The 20,782-nt window shown below is 35.8% G+C and overlaps 3 protein-coding genes across 3 annotated transcripts in view; 1 reads left to right on the top strand and 2 right to left on the bottom strand.

The window, feature by feature from the left end:
* The window catches only part of LOC110794842 (uncharacterized), a 6,436-nt gene extending 354 nt beyond the window's left edge, over nucleotides 1-6,082 (bottom strand). The window contains exons 1-10 of the mRNA XM_056828302.1: nucleotides 5,916-6,082; nucleotides 5,579-5,636; nucleotides 5,126-5,477; nucleotides 4,868-5,016; nucleotides 2,761-2,964; nucleotides 2,499-2,666; nucleotides 1,712-2,101; nucleotides 993-1,072; nucleotides 469-832; nucleotides 4-173 (exon numbers count right to left, since the gene is read on the bottom strand). Coding sequence (XP_056684280.1) covers nucleotides 4-173; nucleotides 469-832; nucleotides 993-1,072; nucleotides 1,712-2,101; nucleotides 2,499-2,666; nucleotides 2,761-2,964; nucleotides 4,868-5,016; nucleotides 5,126-5,477; nucleotides 5,579-5,623 — 1,922 coding nt within the window. The 5' untranslated portion in view covers nucleotides 5,624-5,636; nucleotides 5,916-6,082. The remainder of the gene's footprint in view (nucleotides 1-3; nucleotides 174-468; nucleotides 833-992; nucleotides 1,073-1,711; nucleotides 2,102-2,498; nucleotides 2,667-2,760; nucleotides 2,965-4,867; nucleotides 5,017-5,125; nucleotides 5,478-5,578; nucleotides 5,637-5,915) is intronic.
* Nucleotides 6,083-9,320: 3,238 nt separating this feature from the next.
* Nucleotides 9,321-13,187, top strand: LOC130460789 (TOM1-like protein 2). The gene is made up of 3 exons (XM_056828341.1): nucleotides 9,321-9,970; nucleotides 11,319-11,597; nucleotides 12,485-13,187. The coding sequence occupies exons 1-3, from the start codon at nucleotides 9,464-9,466 to the stop codon at nucleotides 12,929-12,931; spliced, it is 1,233 nt and encodes a 410-aa protein (XP_056684319.1). The 5' UTR covers nucleotides 9,321-9,463; the 3' UTR covers nucleotides 12,932-13,187.
* Nucleotides 13,188-14,187: 1,000 nt separating this feature from the next.
* LOC110794844 (casein kinase 1-like protein 10) lies at nucleotides 14,188-20,782 on the bottom strand. The gene is made up of 14 exons (XM_021999811.2): nucleotides 20,104-20,782; nucleotides 19,964-20,004; nucleotides 19,432-19,501; nucleotides 18,327-18,475; nucleotides 18,154-18,249; nucleotides 17,507-17,577; nucleotides 17,121-17,182; nucleotides 16,960-17,023; nucleotides 16,765-16,849; nucleotides 16,419-16,545; nucleotides 16,212-16,285; nucleotides 16,063-16,126; nucleotides 15,379-15,503; nucleotides 14,188-14,643 (listed from the first exon to the last, which is right to left on the bottom strand). Exons 1-14 carry the CDS (start codon nucleotides 20,177-20,179, stop codon nucleotides 14,359-14,361), a joined length of 1,389 nt encoding a protein of 462 aa, XP_021855503.1. The 5' UTR covers nucleotides 20,180-20,782; the 3' UTR covers nucleotides 14,188-14,358.

A 20,782-nucleotide genomic window follows, 5' to 3' on the forward strand; every position in this document is an offset into this window, starting at 1 on the left:
GGCAAAGGAATGCATTCGATTAAGCAATGGCGGCGCTGCTGTGCCAACCAAAGCACTGTTTCCAAAAAGATCATTTCTTTGTCTTGCTTAGCAGCCATCATAATGAGGCACTTCTTGAAGTTGCGGATTTCTTCCCAAACATTTTCATCTACCATTCTTGTGGCCAACTCATGCTGTTGAGATAAACGTGATCAGATAGTTAGAATTTAAAGACCAAAAACAAACAGATTAATGATTATATATATATATATATATATATATATATATATATATATATATATATATATATATATATATATATATATATATATATATATATTTGGTATAACCCATTGTGATGTATGAAGCCATTATATTTGGCAATAGCATATGAATTTCTTAAACTAGAAGGAAAAAGAAATGAATCCACTTCTAAGCAAATAGCAGAAAGCTAAAAACAAGGTCAACTTATAGAGAAACAGAAAATACCTGCAATGTTAATATGCAACAATGGCCAGGGGCAACTGGCTGGAATTGTGGTAGCATTAGGTATGTAAAATTCGCTATAGCTACAACAAGATGCTTAGGCCTCTTTGGATTCTCAAAACAGCATAAGCATCGCTCCTGTTGAGTAACAATTCGCTTTCCCACATTTTGCATAGAATGTGATCTGTTCTCATGGTCTCCACCTTTTCTCCTGCCCTTTTTGGTCGGTGCCCCATCATAATCATATTCATCATCAGCCTGAGTAGACATACTATATTTCTTATTCTTCGTTATCGTCTGAGCCAAATGTCTATCACCATCATCTTCTTTTCCCTTCTGCTGCAACTGTTTTTCTTGAGCAGCATATCTGATGATAATAATAAATGTACTCTATAAGCAATAAGAATCAGATATCTACTTATAATGATGGCAGACTTCCAACATCCTGACAATTTCAAAAGGTTTTCAAAGGCAACTATGGAATTCAAGTAAGAACTAGAGAAAGGAAGGGAAACTATGTACGGTACCTGCTCGAACTGACATCGTTTCTTAGTTTTACTAATCTCTCCCCTGCACTGTGATCCACTGTATTGTTTCCAGCTTCTTTCTGGTAAAACAAAAAAAGAAAAGTAACTGCATTTAGTTAAGCAACACCTTTAACTCTTCACGCAAAACTCTTTGGCTTACAAAGCATGGCTTCCAGGAATAGAATTATCGAGGGAAGGGGGGGGGGGGATTATGAAGCAAAGACACGTCAACTTAACTTTCGAATACAAGTCTGTCAAAAGCAAAATCATTGTTCTACATGAGAAGAAAAATACGTTCAATGTTTTATACTGCTAAGGCCCTTGGCCTAGACACCTTTAAATCAGATCTACTTGATTTTCCCAAACTTTTCTCCAGGCTTGACATGGTCACATCAAAGAAAATTTTGAGCGGCAAAATAGAGCAAGATACTCATCAACCTCATTGTATATTTGTATCATCATCTTGAAACTCAGCCTATCCCAATTCCAAATTATATATTGCATCAGCTCCACTGACATATCAGGTCATGATTCCTAAACTCTTTATATCAAGGATAAAAGGCTTAACAACTTGCCAAATACCCTAAATCATCATTGTTTACATTTCCTTTTTTCATTTTTTTGCGGGGGGAGAGGGGAAGGGGAAGGGGGGGGGGGGGGGGGGGGGGGGGGGTTAATGCAGCACTAAGTCATAACGTAGCAATGTCAAAGAATCTCACCAGGAGTTTATCAGCTTCCTCATGCTTGCCTTTTAGTCTTAGCTGCATGGCTTTCGCAGCGAGTTGATTAGCACTCAGAGGCTGCTTTTCCTCGCTAGATTTCTTTATAACTGAATCAGAATCTCCCTCCCGAATAGCATCAGATTTTGAACTTGAGACATCCTGAGAGCCATATCCAGGTTTTTTGTGCTGATTTACAAATTCACTCATGAAGTTTCCATCATTAGAAAAGTTGTTTATGCTAGAAAGTGCATTTGAGATCAAGGCAGCATCTTCACTTCTCATTTTATGACCTTTTCTTCCTCCCCAGGATAACGAATCGTGAACTTTAGGTGCTTTCATTTCAGGACGGCGGACAGAAGTATCCCTCATATTTTCACGTCCAGTATCCTGTAGAATCATCTTTGCAATATTAGGATGTAAAAATATATGAATTTCACTAATTTCAGCATAAGCATGGAACTATTTTATTAAACCCGACCCTCAAATGTCCACCCATACTCCTCAAGGTACATTGGCCATCCCATAACCTTTAATTCTAAAGAATGCTACTGCTCTGTTAGAATCCAACAAGAACGAAGTAGACTAGTAGGTAACAAACCAACAAGTACATTGCATTAATGGAAGCACTGAAGATCGTCTTAATCTAGACCATTTTGAAGTGAACTGACAAGCGGTGTAATATAGCTTACAGGAAAATAAAGAAATTCATATTCAACATCAGAGACTAGGAAAAGAGTTAGTCAGTGATGTATGTTGACTGAAGATTGATAGCTCAGTAGCTCACCTTTTCAGGATCCCTTTTACTTTCACTAGTTAAATCTGATTTAGCTTCCCCGCCTGCTCCTATCTTCCGGGATTTTATGGCGTGCAAATGAGCACGGGGAGCAGCGGCACTACGAGATGCCACAGACACCGCAAGAGTACCTAGAGATCCCCACCTTTCTTTAACAACCTGAAAATATCAAGTTTCCTTTAGTTCAAAATTTCAGAAAAATTCTGGCATAACTATAAACATGCCCTTCAGAGCTTACGAACGTGCAACATACTTCTTTAACATGTGTTCCCTCGCGTGTTGCTTGCTCTTGTGCACGCTTCAAAGCCTTCATTCTCCAGCTTGCTCCACCGTCCCCCACTAAAGAAGATGCCAAAAGTTGATCGCTTTTAGCCTTTGTTTGATCTGCATCTTCAGGATAGCCACTTCCACTGTCCCTCAGATAAGGATTCAGTTCTTTGCGGTTTACTATTTCCTTCTGATTAAAAACAAGATAAATGAGTTCTCCAAAAATTATGCTTCATCGTACTTTAACATATAGATATTGATAAGCATGTAGAACTCTAATTAGCAATGAAATTTGGCAAACTTAAAGGTAGCATGAAGCTCAGAAGCAGGCTCCAAAACTATATGGCATGTCCACTCATTACACAAGGTTCACAAACCTTTTTGAATAAATTATGTCAATAGATAAGAATAGGGGAAAATGGCAGTCACACCACAAAAAGGCAATGGAGGGTAATTGGGTACACAAGTCTGAATCTGTAAAACTCAAACTCTCAAACAATATAATTTTAGAATAAATGTGATCATAAACTGCATTAAAACTGTCAACACACCACCTTAGTTTTAAAAAGCGTGAAGCACACTGAAGCGCAAAAGGGCCCTGGAGCTTAAGCGCAAAGCGCAAATCGAAAGCGCACGCTTTTCGTAGGCGAAGCGCACCCGGAAAGAAATAATAAAATTTCACAAGTTCAAAAAATATGGAAAGAAAAGATGAAAAAAAAAGAGAAATCAAAACGATGAAAGAAAAATTCAGAATCCGACGGGAGAAATCCGGTGAGAAGGCTAGAGAAATCCGGCTACGGGAGAAAATTGCACTAGGGTTTTCAAAAACATCCCAAATATTCTCTTTTCAAAAAAAAAGAAATCATGTGATACTTTAGAAAGAAGATTAGAGTCACGTGGCTTTAATTTTTATAAAAAGAAGGGTCTGATGTGCCCAGACTACAAGAAGCGCAAAAGCGCTAGGAAGCGCGCGCTTCTTGTATGTCGCTAGGCTTCGGCTTAGCTTCTGAGCTTCCGAGCTTTAAGCGCAAAAAAGCGCGCGCTTCTTGTATGTCGCTAGGCTTCGGCTTAGCTTCTGAGCTTCCGAGCTTTAAGCGCAAAAAAGCGCGCTTTTTAAAACTAAGCACACCACAGGTCCACACCTTCCACACCCCCAATTAAAATGTCAACCCCTTATTGACTTATTGTCCACTAGTCTTATTCTTATATGCAAGCGATGCGTGGGAAAGTATTAATGTATATAATAAACATGTAAGAAACATTGTTCACAAAGTTCATCATAAGAAAAAATTATGACTTTTGCTTGATATTGTGTGATTGATCAGTTAATATTTAGCAATAATTTTGATTAGAGAATTTTTGGGGTGTGATTGGGAAGTAAGAATGTTTTAATTATTCTTGAACAGATTTTAATTTTGTCATATGCGTACAATTTGGGATGGAGACTCTATCAAATGAAATGTTCACCCTTTCGTTGATTTCACATAACTATGTAGCCCTTGATTTAAGATATTTTCCTTTAATATGTTCTGCTTCCGCTACCTGTCTGATGAGGTATTTGTCATTTTCTTTATATAACTGCATCTTCCTTATTTGCAGTTCCTTGTTTTACCGTTTTCACCTTCCTTAAGTAATCTCCTTTTCGGGGCATTTTGCAATTAAACACTCACTATATTTTACAATTAACAGGGGCGTTAAAGACTATTCATAAGGGGAAGTAAAAGGTCATTAATGACCTTAGGAAACTCCATAGAATATAGATTCACTACCTTGAATGGCTTGTTTTCAAGTAAAAGATGGTTTTTGTAAATGATGAAGTACACAAAGCTACTCGCATCATTGCCTACGATAATGTTTGTAATGGTAACTTGTTTCGCACACAAATAAATTTCTTCATCAATATGAGAAAAACTAATTTGACAATAACTGCTTGAAACCAAGGCCACCAAAACTATGCAGACAATCAATAAACCAACTTCAGACAAATAACAAGGCCCTTGGTCATTAAATATTTTGAAGCAACTGGTTTCAGTGTTGATCTCTAAATTCAGCAATTATGACTCGTGAGAAAGTCAAGGTTTAGTCTAGCCTACCTCTTCACTACCGGACTCGACTGGCTGCTCCTTATACAGTGGCTGAGCACTTTTGCCTGTTTTTTCAGCTGGTCTAGTCATCCAGTCCAACCCCATTTCCTTTCTCACGATATCAATTTTATCCTTAGAGCTAGGGCCTCCAGCACCATCTGTGTTCAATACAATTAAAAAGTTATTAGTTAACCATTTTTCAATAATCAGGTATGAAAAACCACAAGTCTCTACCAATAAGCAATCAAAAGTAACATAAATATGTACCAGAATCTTTCTCTTTACCCTTACTCCTACGCTTCCTTCTTCCTATACCATCATCCTCTCCACTCTCAGAGCCAGATAAAGAATCATCTTCGGAAGAATACTTCCGTTTGCTTCTTTTCGACTTCTTCTTAACCTTCAGCTTACGACTCTTGTGCTTCTTCCTGTCACCTCCCAAGCTATTATCACTCACATCATCCGCTGAAGATGAAGCCGAATACTCATCAGAAGAGTACCACTTCTTTTTCTTAGACCCTTTCCTAATTTTCTCATGTTCTTCATCATCTGAAGTACTATATTTGGAACCCTTCTTCTTCCCCCTATCTTTCTTGCCACTCGATTCCTCGATATTTCCCTGCGGCAACAGGGAATGTGTTTCACCAGCGTAAAAATCAACAACTACACTCAAAGTTCACCATTAGAAAGATATTAACAGAGCAAGTACAAGTGCCTTACCCTATCAACTTGATCCCGAGAAATCAACTTAATTCCAGACAGCATATTGTTATTCGACCTGAAAATAGAAAGGCCCCTTGAATACTTTTCAAATACCACATAAAATTGCAAGCTAGGGCATCTAATAACACTAGATAATTGCACGAACAATGAAGTAATCACATGCAATCAGGTATGAATTTGATTTTAAAATCTATTAAATCTGGAAATTGAAATGATGAAATTGAATTCCAAATCAATTGTTTGGAGAACCTAATCATTTGAATTCTAGGGTGCAATTAGGTTGAATAAATTGGAGCTAAATTGGGGGAAGGGGTTGGAAATTGCAGTAGAATACCTAAGATTGCAAGAAGAGAAACCCTTTTCTGGGGTTTCGCTAACTACTTCACCGCCGCAGTAGACGCAAGGAAGAGAGAGAGCAGACGGCAAGAGCGACGAAGAGGAGTGGAGGGAGGTGGAGCTCTCCCGCCTATGAGGTTGTTTGACTCTTTTCCAACTTCCCTTTCATTTTTTTAACAAAAGATCTTGTGCGCACAAGTTGTACAATAAATTTATTGTACACCAACATAATTTTTATCCAATTTTTTTGTAATTTTAACCTAGTTTTTATTAACTTTTATATTAGTAATAAAAAAGTTGATAGATAAATATTTTAAAGGGTTAAATGAATAATTATATACATTATTAGTCATTTTGAAGAAATAAGTTTTACTAAAATTTAAAAAATTATCACTAAAAAATAGATAATTTTTACATATATAAGTTTAACTTTTAAGCATTTTGAGTTAACTTTTACTTCGGTGTACAATATTTATTGTACACCCCTTGTAAATAAGAATTTGTGTTTTCCTAATTCTTTTTAACGATCCAAGTTTATGTTAGATTCATTGATCAAATATTAGTCTGTTACAATATTGGTCCTAATTATATTAGAAAATTAAATTTGACTAGAAATTGTACGTAAATTATTTTAAGAGATTTATTTCTATCGCATCCTCGCGGTTATAGCAGAAGGAGGGCGTACGCCACTGTTCCTAAAATCGAAAAATAAAAGTCGTAGAAGGTCTCTTTTGAAGGTGTCTGCAAACTAATTCCGAGAAGGAACAATAAAAAATGAAAATAAATAATAAACAATAATAACAATAATAATAAAAATAAAAAAAATAATTAATAATTAATAATATATATAAAAATTAATAATATATATAAAAAAAATTAATTAATAATAATAAATAACGTTTTCAGATTTTTACGGGTACGACCGTACAGGTTGAAACGGGTTCGGATTTTAACATGTTCGGATTTTTATGGGTACGGGTTGAAACGGGTTCGGATTTTAACGGGTTTAGGATTTAACGGGTATGCATGGGTTGAAACGAGTTCGGGTTGTCATAGATCCTGGATTAAACGGGAACGGGTTGAAACGGTTTCGGGTATTAACGGGTACGGGTTTAAACGGGAACGAGTTGAAAAGGGGTTGGGTTTAAACGGATTTGAGAATCATATCGGTCATCTTCATGTCAGATCGGGTAAATCGGGTTCGAATGTAATGGCTCAATTTTCGCCGAATTTGGGTTCTTATCGGTTATGGTTAATATCGTGTCGGGTTATTTATAATCATAATAGTAATATTTCACTAATAATAATAATAAGAATGATAATAATAAGAATAATAATAATATTAAGAAGAAGAAGAATAAGAATAATAATATAAGAATAATTATTTAATTATTAATTATTATTATTTATTATTTATTATTTATTATTATTATAATTATTATTTTATTATAATTATTATTTATTATTATTATTATTATTATTATTATTTATTATTTTTGTTATTATTTTTATTATTATTATTATTATTATTATTATTATTATTATTATTATTGTTGATGTTGTTGTTGTTGAATCTTATTGGAACTTATTGGAACTTATCTGAACTTATTGGAACTTACCTGAACTTATTGTAACTTATTGAAACTTATTGGAACTTATTGAAACTTATCTGAACTTATCTGAACTTATTGGAACTAAAACTTATTTTTTTTAAGGTGAACAGAACGCACCCTGAGTGTTACCAAACACATTTATGTAACTACTAGTTAAATTCGTAGTCAAATTTGCTAAACAAAAAGATAATCTGCTAATCGCTAATGCAAGAAGTAAACGACTAAACTCCATTTGCCAAACAAGGCCATTGATCATTGTTAATTTATATGAACTTGAATGGGAAATATTTCATATTAAGATAGTATGAGAAGTTAAAGTTTTTGAAAGAGAAATTAAACAATCACGAAATCGTTGACGATCTTAATTAATAATTTTAATTGTAGTGAAAAAAATCACCTAATTTCCCTCTTCTTAAATTACCGTGAAATACTGAAATGCTAAAGAGATTATATTATTAGTTATGTTCGGTGGAGATGTCAAAGGGCTGATTCATCCGTGAACAACTCGTGAACAAGCTCGGTCAAACCGTTCAAATAAAATTTTGAAGCTCGTTTAATAAATGATACTAGCTCGACAACTTGGTCTTCGGCTCATTTAGGATGCGAACAACTCGTTCATATTCGTTTATAAGCTCGACCGTGTTCGTTTATAAGCTCGTTCAAGCTAGATCTTTTAGTTAGAACTAAGTTGTAATTATTTTGTTAGACTTCAATTTTCAGAATATTTTTATTTTATGAGAGTATAAACTAGTATTAGTAAGTATAATTGCAAAAAACTTATTTGAAATGGTTATTTTTAAAAAATTCAAAACAATATTACGTTTATTGATATGTTCGTTTAAATTCGTTGTGGATCGTTTATCAAGGTCTGTTTGTGAAAAGCTCGTTTATTAATACTATTTCATAAAGTAATTTATTTTTAATTAATATTTTATTTATTTGTAATTTCGTTTTACTCCGTACATAATACAAAGTATGTATTGAAAAATGAATAAAAGACATTAAATGTCCTTAAATGTCATTTTACATAGCTACAACCAACAGCCAACAACTGATTTTTCCAAACATATTTGAAACCAATCCATAGTCAAACAGCCAACAAAAGCAGCCTACTTGAACAACCAGTCAAACCAGCCAAGTAAAACAGCCAACAACCAACAGCCAATTGCCAAACAGGGCCATTAGCGGAATGTTAATATGACATGTGAAGAAAATATTAATATAAGATCCCCTTGAATTTAGCATCAAGGTCTCCCACCTTCAACATCACTAGCTCTTTTCAAACAAAACACCCTTCCACTACCATCAATGCCGTTGATTGGGATAACCGGGGGGGGGGGGGGGATTACGACGGGAAAGAAGGTGTAGAGTGTATTCTTATATATAGTGCAAAATCTTCTCAACGGTTGTAGTTTTGATCAACAAATACCTCATTTTAGTTCAATTATTATGTATAAATTAAATTTGATTTTTATTATAGATGAATGACTTTTTATAAATGAATTAATTTTACTATAACCTGGTCATTTTCATGGTAGTTACAAATGTAATTTGGAGATTTTAAGTAATGGATTATTTGGGCGACATAACGATAAAATTAACAAGATATATGAGGAGGTCATCAAAATAATAAACTTGAATGATCTGAAGCATCGCTCGAGACGATAACTAATTTTGTTACTGACCAAAAATATAAAAAAATAAAATAAAAAAATTGATTAATTACCACCTTCCACGCGTATCTCTCTCCTTAATCACACTTACTTTTATTTTCTGTTTGACTCGGACAAAATCTAAACATTCCCCCAAATTTCTCATTTCCCCCTCCTCTCTTCGACTTCTTTCTCTCTCCTCTTCTTCAACAAAAATTCAAAAAAGTTCATCAATCAAAATCCCCAATCCCAAAATCGCTAACCCTAAAACCCCCAAAACAATGGACAAATCAACGCTAGCCTCCATTGGAGAACGCCTGAAAGCAGGGGGAACACAAATGGGAAGAACAATATCCCTAAAAGTGAAGGAAATGAAGGACCTTCTTCAAACTCCAACTCCTGAATCACGAATCGTTGATCAATCCACTTCCCCGACGCTTGAATCGCCCGATTGGGGCCTTAATTTGAGAATTTGCTCGTTACTTAACGCCGAGGAGCTGAACGGCGCTGAGATTATGAAGGCGATTAAGAAGAAGATTAACAATAGCGGAAACGGCGATGCGAAGACGTTGAGGTTGGCATTGGAGCTTCTAGAAGCTTGTGCGATGAATTGCGAGAAGGTATTCTCGGAGATTGCGTCGGAGAAAGTGGTGGAAGATATGGTGGCTAAGCTCATTGAGAATCCTCAGGCTGATCGCGAATGTCAAGTTAGAGCTATGGAGTTGATTAGGGCTTGGGGCGAGACCGAGGAGTTGAGTTATTTGCCAGTTTTTCGCCAAACTTATGAGGTAATTTTGAATGATTTCGAGCCGGAATGTTGGCTGTTGATGAGTTTGTTAATATTTGGGTGAAATGCTTTAATACTTGGCATGATTTGTTCATATTTTGCTATGTATGAATTCAATGTTTAATGGATGTGTGTGTTTTAGGATAAATTAGGGCATCTTCCTTATTTTTCCTCAAATTCATTTGCGCCTTTATGTTATTTATGGAATCTGGGTTATTCAAATTATTCCAATGATTTTAATTATGTTGGAGATTGTAGTTGAATTATAAATAATGTTGATCTTATCTCTTCAAAGCATTGTTGCCAGCTTGCTACACCATTAAAATTAAAATTATAGCACATCTTGGAAGTCTAGTAATTAGTCATTCGGTTTTTCTAATTAGCCTCGTTCATAATCTATTTCAGGGAATTAAATTTATAGGTAACAAAGAAAGATACGAAGCATTAAATAACTTTTCTTTTGGGTTCATCATTCCCTTCTTTTTGGCCGCTAAAAATAGATTGTGGATGGATGATGCTTAACAACAATACCAAGTGCCTGTGGACTTGTTAGAAAGACTGTTAATCATTAAGCAGTGGCGGTGCCAGGAATTTTCCGTTAAGGGTTCGAATTTTTTATTTTTTTTTTGAAAAAAACAGTTAATTGATCATGTTTTTCAAAAAAAGTAAAAATAAATAAAGCCCCCTAAAATACTGAGTTTTTTTTTAACAAAAGAACAATAACTATAAAAAATAGAGAAACAAATGACAAAATAAAATAGAAAAGCATAGAATAATAACTACCGAAAAAAGGGAAGCAAGTGGGCAGTGGCTAGATTCGAACCCCCGTCTACTTGGTATCAGTCGGGAGATCTGACCACTGCGCCATATCTGCTCATCATCATTATTGCTGCACGCAATAGTATTTATTACAAAGTCCAGTAGGGGTTCAGTTGAACCCACTGAACCCCTACTGGCACCGCCACTGTCATTAAGTATTGATAGGTGATTTTTTCGACATCTGAGATTTGTTCAAATAATTCATACGATTTTAATTTTGTTGGAGATTGAAATTATACCATTTCCTTTTGTGTGATGCTGGATTGGTAACTTTCATCATATTTGATTATTTGTCGTCACACTCCAATGCGTCCAGCTATCCTTGACAAGCTTTATATATGCTAATGCTCATTTGGGAAGTAATTAGGTAACATAATAGCACTGGTTGTACTTAGTACACCTTAAATAATGGAATTGTGAAAAACGGTATCATATTTGATGTCATCCTATCAAAGTTTATATTGGTCTTAAACGATATGCTAATATCTCTGGTGTTGCTCTTTTGCTTCTTCATCAAATCAAATTGACAGAACTTGCAAAGGAGGAGTATGTCTTCTCAGGTCGAAGATGGAGGATTTCTACCCGTGCATTATTCTTTGGAATCATTAATTGACGAGCATGCAGTCTCGCCACCTGAAAGCTATCCAATTCCTGGCTCAGAGTCAAATGATGCATCTGATGCTATGCCGCCTTACAATTATGGCAGTCTCAGTGTTGAACAAAAGAAAGAGTTTCTAGAAATTACCAAGAATAGCCTTGAAGTGCTATCCAGCTTGTTGAACTCTGAAGCAGAGCCCGAAGTCATTGAGGTAAATTTCCTTTTAAAGGTCTGGGTATTGCTGTTTAACTGTTCAATAAAATATTTAGGACTCAGCTGTTGAACACTGCGGATTTATAAATATTATTGGACCAAAGAGTGTCTTATACTCTTACGTATATACCAGTAGTTTGCTTTTTATTTTTTGCTGTTCCATAAGCATACTTCCTTTGTTCTTGTTTAATCGACATATTTTGACTTAAACCCTACTCATACAATTGCTTTATGTGTAAGGTAAATATAATCATGTGTGATCTTGTTAGATTCATCTCGATAAATATTTTCTAAATATCTAACTTTGTATGATCTTCTCTTTTACATAATTGAAGATATAAATGATCAAAGATGTGCATTAACAAATATAACTAAAGAAACGTCTCAACTAAATAAGAACAGAGGAAGTATATAGTTTGCAGCACCCCGACCAATTTGCCATTTGTCATTGAAGCATCTTCATCTCAGGATGGCGTTAGGTGTAGTATTGACATGCATAGTTTTTTAAATAACCAAAACTGACTTACGGGAATTTTGCTAGTAGTATGATAGTATCTAATGTCATGAATCAAAGGTCATGACATTAGAACATCCGAAAACATGGGGAAAAAGCTATATTACGGGAGTACATTATCTGTTGTTTGCAAAACCTGAAGACTTCTATTAATGTGGTACATTTTCTGATAGTTTTTTAAGACTCTTATTAATCAAGTGCCAGATTTTCCTACTCCTTGCATTTATCAGTCTGTTTATTTCAGTCCATACATGAAGAACTTTCTTTATTCTTAGCCAGTTGAAAATTTATGCGTCGTTCACCATGTTTTCTGGTAAGTATTTGTCCATTGATTGGTTCAGTGAAAGTGGAATTTGTTTGTACTATTGCAGGATGATCTGACAATTAACATGTTGGACAAGTGCAAGGAGTCACAGCCTGTTCTGCAAAGGATAGTTCAAAGCACAAATGATGATGAAAGCTTGCTCTTTGAAGCTCTAAACCTAAATGATGAGCTTCAGCATGTCCTTTCAAAATTTGAGGAAATGCAAGTTTCAAGAAAACCCAACACCACGCAACAACCCGAGGAATCTCATTCTGTTGATGCACAACAACCCCCTCCAATGGTAGAAACCCCAGATATGAACAAATCAACAGAAACCCAAAAAGTAGAAAATGCAAAATCTTCTGAGGAATTGCAGAAGGAACCTCATCCTGTTCCAATGGTAGAAACCCCAGATGTTTACAAATCAACAGAAACCCTAAAAGTAGAAAATGCAAAATCTTCTGCTGCAAATCTTCTCAACGAGAGCGGTGAATCGAGCAGCGATGAGAAGTGAGGTTTGTTATGGTGGAGTGAACTTTGTTTCCTCCCCTCCTTTCCCTGCTTTTCTTCTCTCTTTAAAGTGAATGATGTATGCTTATTATGGCTGCGTTTTCCAGTTGGCCATGGTTGTAGTTGTTTCAAGAGTTCGGTTTTTTGTATTTGTGTTTGTATTCATGTATGATGATAGAATATTTTCTCCATCCTAAAATAACTAATGTTATAGCCCTTCTGTAAATAATGATCTTGGCAACCTTGCTATGTTTCTCGCACTTGTATTTGAGTAATAATAGCAGCTCCAGAATCATTTAAACTATGTTACAGTGTTACTCTACACTTCACAGGTTGAGTACTCGGACGTTTGTATGACAAAATTAGACCTGATCAAATTGCAGGCTGGTTCCTGCTTGACCACGCCTTAAAAATTATGCCAATTAGGTCGGGCCGGGCCGGGCTCATGATGATCAGGTCTAGACAAAATTTAAGAGTATTTTACATGTCCTTTCAGGTTTCAGTGTTTTTTTCTCTTCTTCTTTACTCCATTTTTTACACTATACACTTCCCAATTTCCCTCATCATCTCACTGAACAAACATGGCAGTAGTTTTTACATTTTTAACCTCACAATAGGAAATGGGTGAAGAGCAAGATGGTAAAAGAGAGTTTAGTTTGGTTGTAAAACACGTTTTTATTAAGAATGATTTTTTCCTTTTCAATCATTTTACGTTATTTTGTTTGGTTCTTCTTCTTCTTCTTCTTCTTCTTCTTCTTCTTCTTCTTCTATATTCCGTCTTTTTCACACTATGCACTACCCTAAACTTTGGTGTAAAAAGTTTTCATACAAAGATATTATTCCCTTTTCAATCATTTTACGTTGTTTGGTTTGCACGATAATTTTCCAATAACTCTTTCCGAGGTGGAGAATATTTCTCATTTGTAATGAAGAGAAACTACTTTTTCCTTTTTCTTCCTTACCTAATACTTCTCTCTTCCCATCAATCCCTACCCATCTATAGATCTACTCCATTTCCTTTCTTCTATGAATTTTCTTACAAGGAAACCAAACAAAATAAAACTAATTTAAAATAGTGTTTTCCTTGAAAAATATTTTACTTAAAAAATCATTACAAGTGAAATGAATGCAGAGTAACCTTTGCTTTCTTGAAGAATAGCCAAACAATAGTACCAAATTATACATAGCCGATCGATTTTGTAAGTACAATTCTCTTTTATCTTAAACATAGCCAAGGAAAAATGGATAGAACACATTAAATGGTCAAAAATTCTATAATCAGGATAACAGAAAATGAAGGGTAGATAGAATATCATATCATGACAATTAAAAATGGTAATTTTATACGAGAACAACACCAACACCCAGATTAAGATAAACAAAATGCAATTACCCATTTTGGCTTTGCAAGATTTGAACAAAATATAACTACTACTTTCTGAGGGAGAGCAGTTCAAAGCTACGGATATGATCATCACGGATTCCCCGTGAAGCAGAAGCCCGTGTTCGTGAAGCGGGCCTCGACTCTACTCCTTGGTGAAGCCTCTGTACATTCGAGGAATGGCGGTGGGCCATACTTGATGAGGTTGTTGGTCGACCCGCACGACTCTCCCCGAGGTCGCTAGAGGAGGTCGGCCTGTTGCTTGCGACGGCAGTGGCTCTTCGTGTGGTAGAGCTGCTAACCCGGGAAATGTTCATCTTCTCAGAATCCCTTTGCTATGTATTATTTACAGCGAAAATGTTAGAAATTTGTTAAAACGGAGAATTTGAAGCGTTAAGGAAGATGTTTTATGCACTGAAATCATAGAAATATTCATCGTGTCCAGTGAATATGCATTTATATACTTCCTCCGTTTGATTTTGGCACACATATTAAGGACAGGTAAAAGAGAAAGTTAAAGGACAAAAGTGCCCCTTAACAATAACCAACCAACCATCACTTTCACCAAATCACCAGAAAAGTGAGGTAAGTAGGACAATTCACCGTACAAAACTTTTCCCATAATAGAATTGTGTCAACTAAAAAGTAATTTCCCTAATAGGAAATTGTGTCATGTAAATAAGAACGGAAGAAGTAGTTAATTGTTAGTTTGTTACTCGACTTGTAAACTTTTACAGGGTATTATCTACAGAAAATGGAGCAGAATAAATTTAATTGGTAGGGACTAGGGCGGTAATAATTAATTCATTAGCAACAGATTAAAATTATGTCCGGGTCTAAAATCAGAGGAAAGCAAGGAAACAGCGAAAATTCTATACACCAACAAGGCCAGTATAATATTCAGGCAATCTGGAATAAGAAGCCAAATACAAGTATACTCCCGTACAACTACTATAAAGCAATTAAGTATAACAGGTCAAATCGGGGATAACGAAGATACTTTGCCTTACTGAAAAGAAAAAAAATCAACCATTGATCACAGAGAAAAAGGAAGTTTTAGTAGTATTTACCATGTCTCGGGATGTAGTTACGTCTTGTGAGCTCCTTTGCTTGGAGTGATCACCAGAACCTAAAGTATTTCGGCGGGAAATGGCTTCTACTGCACCAGTAAGTCTATCCCGAAGCTCGCGCCCCACTAAATGATAAACATATGAGCGAGTATCAGCCATAGAAAATGAGGGTGAAGGATAGCTAAATATCAAACTACACTACTACAATAGAAACTATCGAGTAGACCTGATCAACATGAGCCCAGCCCGGAATTTTATGGGTTTGGGCGGAATTTTTAGGCCTGGTCCGAAATTTTAAAATTTTTGACGGGCTTTGGGCAATGTAAAACTACACTTTTAATTATAAATTTGACCTGGCCCGAAACGGCCGAAAGGCTGGTATTTTAGGCCCGAATAGCAGGCTTGGGCACAAGATTCAGCCCGAATATTGGCCCGGCCCAACATGATGGGCAGATTTTATGTCGAGGCCTGGTCCAAACCCGGCCCGCCTTTTGATCAGGTCTACTATCAAGTCAACACAGCGTTCTTGATTAGGACTTGGGCTGAGGTTCATTCTCGAGCAGATAACAAGACTCAAATAAGTTCAATTTGTTTAAAATATGTATGTCAACAGTTGTCATACTTAATGCTTAAACTGAGATTATGTCGCCTAAACATAAGAAAGAGAGATAAGAGAGCACAAACCTGAGGGTCTTTCTGGTCTTTCCGCAGATGGTCCTGCATTTAAAGCTGGCTTAGGACCAGGATACTGGAATACACAAACAGCTTGGTTAAAAAAGAAAAGAAAAGAAAAGGTAGACGCCAATTATAAAACTAAAATAAAAGTTACTGACCCGTGTTCTGGAGCTACCACCAATTTGTGGATACTTCATTATAGTCCAGTCAAATACATAGTCGAATTGATAACCTATGAAAAAAGGTCAAGATTAATGTCTCAATTCTTGCTAATGTGCTGCTAGTAAAATAGAATTCTCAAAAGAACTACAGACCAGAAGAACTCAGTCATAAGATACAGATAAGTTTAGGTCAACGACATTTACCTTCTCGAATAAATAGGTCCCTGAAAAGTCTCTTCAAATACGCGTAATCAGGCTTATCTTCGAAGCGTAACGATCTGCAGTAGTGGAAATATGATACAAACTCTGAAGGATATGATTTGCAAAGCACCTGTTAAATACATGTCCCAGTCAGATATGCTATGAAGTTAATGGAAATATTTTATAATAAAATAACAAGCAATATAGAAAAATATGAAGAGAGGTGACCAACCACATTGCTTCTAAATACAAATTAATAAAATAAACTAGCACCGTTAAAGAGGAGAAAAAGGTCTTACATGACTTGGAAAAAAAGAGAGAAAAATGAGTTCAAGAAATACCATAGTACCTCTATGGGAGTCATCATCTTCTTTTCACTAATTTTATCATATTTCTGCTTTTTGGTATTTGCTTTTAGCCCTTGCCAAGGAAGACTGACACAGATAAAACACACAAAGACACGTTAGAAATAAAGTAGAAAGAAAATAAAGGTTAAAGAAAAAATAACACAATAACACAAGAGGACAGTTGTTATGAATTCAACCTTCCTCTAAGGAAATACATTAGAACATAACCAAGAGATTCAAGATCATCTCGTCTACTTTGCTCTGCAAAACAATAGGAAAAAAAATATATCAGATTCTATTAACCTGGCGATTCGTTACTCAGTGAAATATTGGAAACAATTATACATAAGCCACTAACCAATTCCAAGATGAGTATTCACACTTGCATAACGTGCTGTACCAGTAAGGCTCTTGTTCTCCCTGTAGCAGCATATAAAATCACTCAGTAATGAAAATGAAGACAAAGAATAATTTAAAGGGGAGGGGAGTAGAGGTGATCAAAATTCGGGCCGGGCCGGGTTTGGGTTTTGGTTTGAAAAGCATATTTTAGGGTACCAAACCCTGCACATTTTCCGGGCCGGGCCAACAGGCCGGATTATAGTTGATCAGGTCTATAGGGGAGTAACACTCAGAAGCTTTCAACACATGGCCATTTACATGGATAGATAAGACCATGGAGGCAGTCAGATAATCCAAGTTCAATTAGTGAACATACGTGAAATATAAGAGAGACCAATCAATTACCTGTATGGTATGTGCTTATGAGTTTGCAGATCCCTGTACTTCTTAGCTAAACCATAATCAATAATGTAAACCTACATCAGGATAAAAACATAACAGCATATCATCTTCATGTTACAAAAAGACACACAAGTATCACAAATGGCGGATGGCACTCTGGCAGGGCCAACTCAAACAACAGAAAACCTACTCAAAATATAAGCTAATTCTCCGAAGTCTAATCCAATATTTTTGTTCCCTAAAAAAAAATATTCTAGCACAAACAATTCTTTTGATCATCTCACAGAAAAAATCAGTGTAAAATGTCAGGAATTACCCATTAACTTAAGAGGAGAAGCATGTCCGATGCTGCAGAAATGAACAATCTACAAAATTATTCTTCCCGAGTCTCATATGTAATATGTTTGCATAAATTAAGGGTTATCTACTCCACATATAACCAGAAGCTGTTGTCCTTATGTGATAAAATACCCACCCAATCATGTGCATATCATAAAAGCTCTCACGTTACAAACTTAAAATAATCACTTAAATGTGATAGATGCCTTAAACAAGCCCAATACGGGACTAAAAGATAAAATCATGTCCTCCATACTATTTTTTATGGAATAGTCACTCTATTCTAACTTAAGGCTAACACTGTAATATACCTGATTTGCTTTGCGACCAAGTCCCATTAAGAAATTGTCAGGTTTTATGTCACGGTGAAGGAACCCTCTTGAATGCATGTACTCAACTCTGTTGATCTGAAAGCCAAATAAAGAGATAAAGCATCATCACCAGATAAGATAAGAATTAGCAACAAGATATTGATGGCACTTACTAACTGGTCGGCAAGCATTAGTACTGTTTTCAGCGACAACTTCCTACTGCAGTAGTTAAATAGGTCTTCCAGACTTGGTCCCAGAAGATCAATCACCATTACATTATGTTCACCTTCAACTCCAAACCATTTGAGATGGGGCACTCCAGCTTCAACAACAACAACAAAATAAACACTTTAGAAGAGAGTTCTTACAGTCGGTTAACTTACAGGCCTTGCATGCAAAATAATTTATTTTGTATCAGTATGCAAAAGTTCAGTAATACGTCAAAACAATTGCACCTTCCAATAAGGGGCTACCTTCGTGTATCTGGATAAAGATATGATTTAGACCTGATCAACTATAGCCCAGGCCGCTGACCCGACTCGGCCCGAAAAAATGCGGGGTTGGGCACCTTAAAAGTTAAAATGTGCATTTTAGACCAAAACCCAAGCCCGAACTGAGCCCGTTTCGGCCCGCACCAAATTTATGGGCATATTTTTTTTGTGTTGAAGCCCGACCCTGCCCGAAATTTGATCACCTCTAATATTAGTCCAAACTGACAGTGCAGGCAAACTAGGCAGAAGGTAAACTGTAGGTGGGAACACTTAAAACAGCAGTTTGAGAATACAGAAAAACCAGGAGTCATAGGATGAAAGTTGTTTGAGGAATGCGGATTGCAGAAAGGTTAGGTCGTTAGAGAGTTATAGGCACAAAACATATCATTCACCCTAATCTTGAAATGGAAAACATTACAAATAGCCTGTTCCAGCATGTTGAGCTTGAATAGCAGACTGATGTTTCACCTCAATATTTACACAAAGCATTGAAGATAAACACTGATAGAGACTAGAGTAGGGCAACAAATCATATGAACTGAAATCTCAAATTCTATGAACAATAACACTAAATCATAAAGTTTCAGAAGGTATTGAGCCTTGGTTTTTGGCTACATAGGGGGTTTAATTACAGTTAATTTAATCCTATTTCCCAAAGGAGAACACATTCAAATCAGACAGAAAGAAGCTACTTTTTCAGAACTACATAACACAGAACACAAAGCTGGCCAAATCCCAGTTTTTCCAACTTTATAATAAACATTTAGTAAGGTGCTGCAGTACTTACTTCCTCCTTGAAGAAGCATGTACAACTTTGATTCATAGTGTAGTTGGGGATGCTTGGTCTTCACAGATTCCTACAATATCAATGTCTAGAGTAAGTACGGGGAAATGTATACAAGTTCACACACCACTTAGTAACAAAATCATAGCAAGCAAGCTTTTTCCTTGGAGAAACTATAATGGAATATCCAAACAAAAAAAACACAAACAAATGCACTTCGCTTTCTACAAGAACTTCGATATCAATACATCAAAACGTTGCTCCTACGTGATAATCAAAACCTAATCAACAATCTTGTCTTAATTACTTCTGTAACAGAACTAGTGGTGCCGACAAATAGCACAAGATGATACTTTCTCCATTACACAAAAGTAAACCATAACACCATGTAAAATAAAACCATTTGTAACAAAAACTACCAAAAAAATCGTCATCAAACACTTAATAAGCATGAAATGATTTTTGAATATGCAAGTCAACTACTCTATTTCAATCATCACTCATCAGATAGCAAAAACCAAGAAGAAGATCATACCATCTTCACAGCTACTTCCTCACCAGTTTGGATATTGACCCCTGGATCAATCAAAACAACCCATCAAAATTTGGTCAAACACCATATTTCTGAAACAAACTAAAGTAAAAACAAACAAAAAAAAGACAAGAAAATTATACCTAAATAGAGCTCCCCAAATGATCCACTTCCAATTTTTCTGCCCATCTTGAACTTTCCACCAATAATCTGATCCATCTTTTATCCACTTTTTCTTTTTTTTTTCTGCTTCTTCCCCCTTCTTTTTACCCCTTTCAATCTACTGCACCCCCAAACAATCAACAAAATTAATCTGTCGGGGGAGTCAGATTTACCCCCAAATCAACCAAAAGTCAAAACTTTTAGCTCTTAAATTCCAGAAATTATGTTAAAAAGAAGCTCAATTAAAAAGGCAATTTTTATGCCCCAGAAAAAGAATCAATCAAATTTGCACAACTTGCTGTACACGGAACTAACTAACTAGCCATATACATTTAACATTTAATTAATAAAGAAACAATCTTTGCCGGCTCAAATCAAAAGGGGGGGATTTTGGTTGAACATCAAGATTGGGAAAAACCCTAAATCTTCCAACTCTCTCAAATAAAAATTAATATAGTGGAACCCTAATCAGAAAAGAAATCGATTATACGTTCATGCAGAAAATGGGAACCCTATCTATAATCATTGCAAAATAAATTACCGCATTTCTGCGTTTTTTGAGAGAGAGGGAGATAGGGATGTAGAGAGAGAAAGCGGAAGAAGAGAGAGAAAGAGCAGACAAGACAGAGGGGGACAGAAAGAGAATGGGGTTAGAAAATT

The sequence above is a fragment of the Spinacia oleracea genome, chromosome 5, assembly GCF_020520425.1.
Source record: "Spinacia oleracea cultivar Varoflay chromosome 5, BTI_SOV_V1, whole genome shotgun sequence".
Classification (NCBI taxonomy): Eukaryota; Viridiplantae; Streptophyta; class Magnoliopsida; order Caryophyllales; family Amaranthaceae; genus Spinacia; species Spinacia oleracea.

Excerpts from the sequence above, each read along its gene's own strand:
- LOC130460789 (XM_056828341.1), top strand. The coding sequence starts at position 9,464 with ATGGACAAATCAACGCTAGCCTCCATTGGAGAACGCCTGAAAGCAGGG. Across the intron at positions 9,971-11,318 it reads TTTTTCGCCAAACTTATGAG|AACTTGCAAAGGAGGAGTAT; the intron begins GTAATTTTGAAT and ends TCAAATTGACAG. Across the intron at positions 11,598-12,484 it reads CAGAGCCCGAAGTCATTGAG|GATGATCTGACAATTAACAT; the intron begins GTAAATTTCCTT and ends GTACTATTGCAG.
- LOC110794844 (XM_021999811.2), bottom strand. The coding sequence starts at position 20,179 with ATGGATCAGATTATTGGTGGAAAGTTCAAGATGGGCAGAAAAATTGGA. Across the intron at positions 20,005-20,103 it reads ATTTGGGGAGCTCTATTTAG|GGGTCAATATCCAAACTGGT; the intron begins GTATAATTTTCT and ends TGATTGATCCAG. Across the intron at positions 14,644-15,378 it reads TAACTACATCCCGAGACATG|CAAAGGGATTCTGAGAAGAT; the intron begins GTAAATACTACT and ends AATAATACATAG.